The sequence below is a fragment of the Parasteatoda tepidariorum genome, unplaced genomic scaffold (genome assembly GCF_043381705.1).
Source record: "Parasteatoda tepidariorum isolate YZ-2023 unplaced genomic scaffold, CAS_Ptep_4.0 HiC_scaffold_4433, whole genome shotgun sequence".
Classification (NCBI taxonomy): domain Eukaryota; kingdom Metazoa; phylum Arthropoda; class Arachnida; order Araneae; family Theridiidae; genus Parasteatoda; species Parasteatoda tepidariorum.
This window is the reverse complement of record NW_027261769.1, coordinates 1-5,179: the sequence shown is the minus strand read 5'-3', so window position 1 is coordinate 5,179 and position 5,179 is coordinate 1. Positions and strand designations below refer to the sequence as shown.

General features: G+C 31.0%; 1 protein-coding gene across 1 annotated transcript; it reads left to right on the top strand.

Moving 5' to 3' along the window:
- Positions 1–356: 356 nt before the first annotated feature.
- Positions 357–4,664, top strand: LOC122273447 (fatty-acid amide hydrolase 2-B-like; the record flags this gene model as incomplete). Its single annotated transcript, XM_043057514.1, has 3 exons — positions 357–476; positions 3,429–3,568; positions 4,569–4,664. Coding segments are annotated over 3 exons (356 nt in total), but the record flags the coding sequence as incomplete, so codon positions are not given.
- Positions 4,665–5,179: the final 515 nt, after the last annotated feature.

The window sequence follows — 5,179 nt, the reverse complement described above, 5'->3', positions numbered from 1 at the left end:
GTCTTAACGATCAGTCCACTGCGGGACGAATTAGGGTAAAGATTTTAAGTTATACTCCTTTTTACTCGGTAAAGATTCAAACTGATCGTGTAGAGTGGCGAGATGAGATACAACGAACACAAATAAAGGGACATAATAGCATGAAAACTATCGGAGCGAGATATTATTCTTGTGACTACCAGAGACTCGCATTATTAAAATATCGGTGGGAATACTTAACAATATACGGTTCATACAGTGGTACTCGTGGACTGAAGGCGATTTAACTGTAAGCGCGTGCAGCAAAATTGAACCTCAGATTAAATTTTAATCAGTGACTATGAATGAATTTTAATGACTGATTTTAATGAATACAGGTGGTGAGGCTGCTTTGATTGGTGCTGGTGCTTCCGTGATAGGTATAGGCAATGACTCAGCTGGAAGTTTACGAATGCCAGGTTTATTTTGTGGCATTTACAGTCACAAGCCTACTGTTGGTAAGTATGATACTGACACGGAGCATGATTCAGGTACATATTTTATCACGGATATTATAATAAAGCCCGCACTAGACACTGTACACGAAGTAAACATTGAATTTACAAATAAAAATTCTTCAACATCAGACCTATATAATATACACAAACGTCGTTTGCGGAAAATTTTTTACCATTACTAAAAAAAAATCTGCCTCTTCAAAAAAAGTTGGGTTTTTTTTTAATTTCCGAGGGAAAAAAGTTCATTTTTACGCATTTTTTCCCCTATACAAATGCAGTTTAAAATTACATTCACATGATTTAATAATCACTCATCTAGATTCCTATTTAAGTGATTTAAGATCGCTCATAGTGTTTCGCATTTTTAAGATATTATATCAAACATTGTGTTTCGTATTGACGCGATCTAAAAGCCAATATTATGATTCGTGTTCAAGTGACTTAAAAATTATACATCAGAATTCGTATTCACGTGATTTTAAAATGAAACATTATGATTTATATTCACGTGATTTTAAAATGAAACATTACGATTTATATTCACGTGATTTTAAAATGAAACATCGAGATTCGTATTCAAGCGATTTTAAAATGAAACATCGAGACTCGTATTCACGTGATTTTAAAATGAAACATCGAGATTCGTATTCACGTGATTTTAAAATGAAATATCGAGATTTGTATTCAAGCGATTTTTTAAATTAAGCGTCGAGATTCTTATTCCCGTAATTTAAAAATCACACATTGAGATTCATATTTACACAATTTAAACAAATTACATCGATACTTTAATTAAAACGTTCATAACATCCTGCGAATAAATGCTTCCTACATACATCTTTTTTCTTGCTCAAACTTCAGGTTATTTTTTTTCAATTATTTAAAAATTGTTTTTGCACATAATACTTTTGAATTTCTATTTTCAGCTTTTTAACCCAACTCATCTCTGTGGTATGAATCAATGTAGAGTTATATAAAAACTAAAAATTCTCTTTAAAAAAAATTAGTGATTTTCAAATGAATTTTGACAATATAAGACGATGGCGAACGAGTTGAAACTAGTTACAATAGCTAGTCAATGCGTGCAGAAAATTTTTTAATTGAGATTTTATATTAGCAGAAAGTTATTAATTTTATCCACGCTCTGTCTTGCAATTGAAAAATCAACGTAAGCAACAAAAAATTCAAAATTGCGATTTTCATATATTTGGCATCGTTGTATGATGAGCTAAAAAAAACAAAAAAAAATTGTCTTCTCAGTTTTTAAAAATTCGATTGCAGCATTTGAAATAAAAGGAAAATAGTTGTCAAGCCACTTTTCTCGGAGTCAATTTTGAAGCACTCGCTGTATTTTCAATCGCACTGCAGTGTTCAACATATGTGATGCGGTGGACTAACTGCAGAACAAATGTAAAAAACCGTTTACCTACACTTTTAAAGAAATTTCAATGATGCAGTGTTTGGTATTTGCTAAGAAATTTCCATTTTAGTAGAAATGTTTTAGGCCAATGCCCAATTTTTTTCATGCGTATTGTCATCTGAAATATCTTCGTACTAAATGCAAATATATAATTTTATTTACAAAAAATTTGTATAAATTGTATTTCCTTACTATCCTTTCATCATAGAATCTTCCTATATGACTTGAAAATTATTTATTATCATACTTTTTACTTCCGCTTTATGTCTTAAAATATCGCTAACGAATAAAATTCAAAGAAAGAAATATGAAAACAAAAGCTAGAGCAATGTTTAAGACTAGAGCCGTCAATGATTTACAACGAAATGAGTTAATAAATGAATTAATCATTATGAATAAGCCCTTAAATTTGTTGAGTCACAATAATATACATGAATCAATAAGCAATCCCATAAACCATAAGGACTACCAGCATGATACTATAAGCGTTATGTTCAATTTTTGTTTCCTCTTTATTAGACTACTAATACTGATTAAGAGGAGCAATGGTGCAGTGTTAAGATCCTGAGATCTTATTTTGAAGTAATAGGGGTTTTATATTCGATGGCTATTTGAAGGCGATCCATCTTCAGATCGACAGGATTAGTTTAGTTGTATGTAAAAATATTCGGTGAGCAATGTTGATCATATTGCCACCATCTGCATTACCCATTACCTTTTGCATCTTAATCTACAACACCCATTACTTCTTGCACCTTAATCTACATTATCTCCTGAAATGTTATTCGAATTCTTTAATTTCAATAGGTATATTGTACGGCACCACGAAAAAATTCAAGATTTTAAAATCTTCCTTAACTCAAAACCTATATTTATTGATGCACAGCTCTTTCCTCTATATTGTAGAACACATACAATAAATTAAGCGCTTTTGAAAGTTTTTTTTAAAAAATAATCTAAATATTAGGAATAAGAATATGAATACAAGATAAAGTGAATATTTTTTTTTATATTGCATGTAGGTAGGTTCTTTATTTACGTCACGCTAGAGCTGCACAATATTAGCGATAGTCTGGGTAACATCCCTGAGGATGATCCGAATACAGGCTATTACAATTTTGTTTTTCTGCAGATGGGATGGTTAATCTGCTTTGACAGCCCGATGACCTACACACGAAGTCGAGCATTTTACGGTAGAACAGTTTAACGAGGACCGATACTGCGCACTCTCGGTCCTTACGCACGCAGATTAAAGTGATCACCCATCCGCTTACTGACACCGCAGCCAGTCATGATTGACTTCGGTGTTCCACTGGGAATCGTGCTTTTACAATCAGTCCACTGTGGGTTGAGTTGAATGTAAGGTTTAATGACACAAGGTCCACAGTCCACTGTGGGACTCATATTGTATGTCATGTTAGATTGTTGTTAAGTAATGAAAATTTTAAGTTGAAAAAATAAAATTGATATAAATAAATGCTGCCAGTTAAAAACAGTATTTTCAGGTCTAAACTGAACTGCATTTTTTTTAGGTTTGGTTTCCCCTCATGGACAATTTGCGTGCATTGAAAATGTCACAACAATTGGACCAATGTGTAGGTATGCGGAAGATCTAATGCTTCTACTGCAAGTATTATCAATGGATAAGAACAAAGCCATCAAAGATTGCGCCGTAAGTGTAAAATAGATTTTTAAAAAAATTATAGATTCTAATGAACAAAAAAGTACAGTGTTCTCTAATGTCCGCCCTTAAAGTATTTTTCCGGTATCCTAATAATAAAATATTAAAACTGCGCATTTGAGGTTGCAATGTGATAGATTAGTGGAAGAAAGACAAGAATAGTATTCGAATGGACTAATTATTATTGAGGTCAATAAGATCAAGGGAGAGATTAAAATAATCTAAAACTAGTTCAGTTGATGATTTAGTTTAAATGGCAGAAGACGTTGTGATAAATGTGTTTATTTCTTATATGACAAAATAAACTATTTTTTTGATGATTTTAATCTCTCTTTTGCTTTTTATAACACTCATGAATGGTCAAAGTTTGGTTAAGTTTTTTCTTTCGAACTTGTATATCAATTTGCTACCCCTTAGGTACGCAGTTTTTTATAGCTAATTCAGCTTTATTTTTATAGCTTTTTATAGCTCGAAAGTTAATCCAAGCAAATTCACTAAATTGTTAATTTTTTTTTCCACTTAACTCTTCAGTTCTTCTAAAGCATAATTAAAAATATCATTCAAACACGAAAACGTGAAAGTAAAGCTGATGTGAACATGTACCAAATTTTTTCTTCTTTAACTCACATACTTTAAATTAAATTTTAAAATACATACATATTTGAAGATTTAAATTTTCCGCTCTTGTTGGGGTAGATAGATATTTTATTTACGGAGCACAAGAGCTGCGCAATAGGTTATTGGTAACTGTCTGGGAAACGTTTCCGAGGATGATCCGAAGACATGCCATCACAATTTTGATCCTCTGCAGAGGTTAAAACATTGGATTTTATAATCATATGTTTACCATTAATTTTAAACCATTTTATATAGTTGCAAATGTTGAGGTATTGTGATGTGGTATTGTTATTATGTGTTATTGTATGGTAAATTTTGTGGTTATATTTGCATGTTTCTTTTCTTTTAGTTAACAACATTTTAAATATCGTAGGTTAAGTTTTCAAAGCTGAAAATTTATTACACATTGTCAATGTGTTCTAAGGCCAGCCCTTCACTGGATGGTGAGCTTAAAGATGCTTTTCTAAAGGTAAAATGAAAACTTATAATTAGTAAACAGCATAAAAATACTCAGATTTTTTTTTCTAAATGTTTTCGCATAAAAAAAAAATCATTTTATTCTAAAGTATGACACATGTGCATGATCCATGAAGACTTTGACAACCCAGATAAGTTCGAAAAGTTTATTTACCACAAAATTTTATTTGTCGCAAAGAAAGTACTGTGTCATTATCTACATTATTTGCTTTGAGAAACATAATTTCAATTTGCATACTATTTGATATTATGCCGAATTTAAAATAACTATTTTAAGTATGCATGCGCCGACATTTATTTAATAAGGAATGATCACCACATATCAGTGACTTGTAAACTGAATTTTCTGTCTTATTTGCGATATAAAAATATGGAAGAAAAAAGGTTCCAAAAATTTGGAATATGCAAATTTAATTTAATAATTGAATCTTTTTGAATTCGGTTTCAAGCTCTTAGTATATACTTGTTTAATAATTTATAAAACAAACTTAAAACACAAGTTAAAAA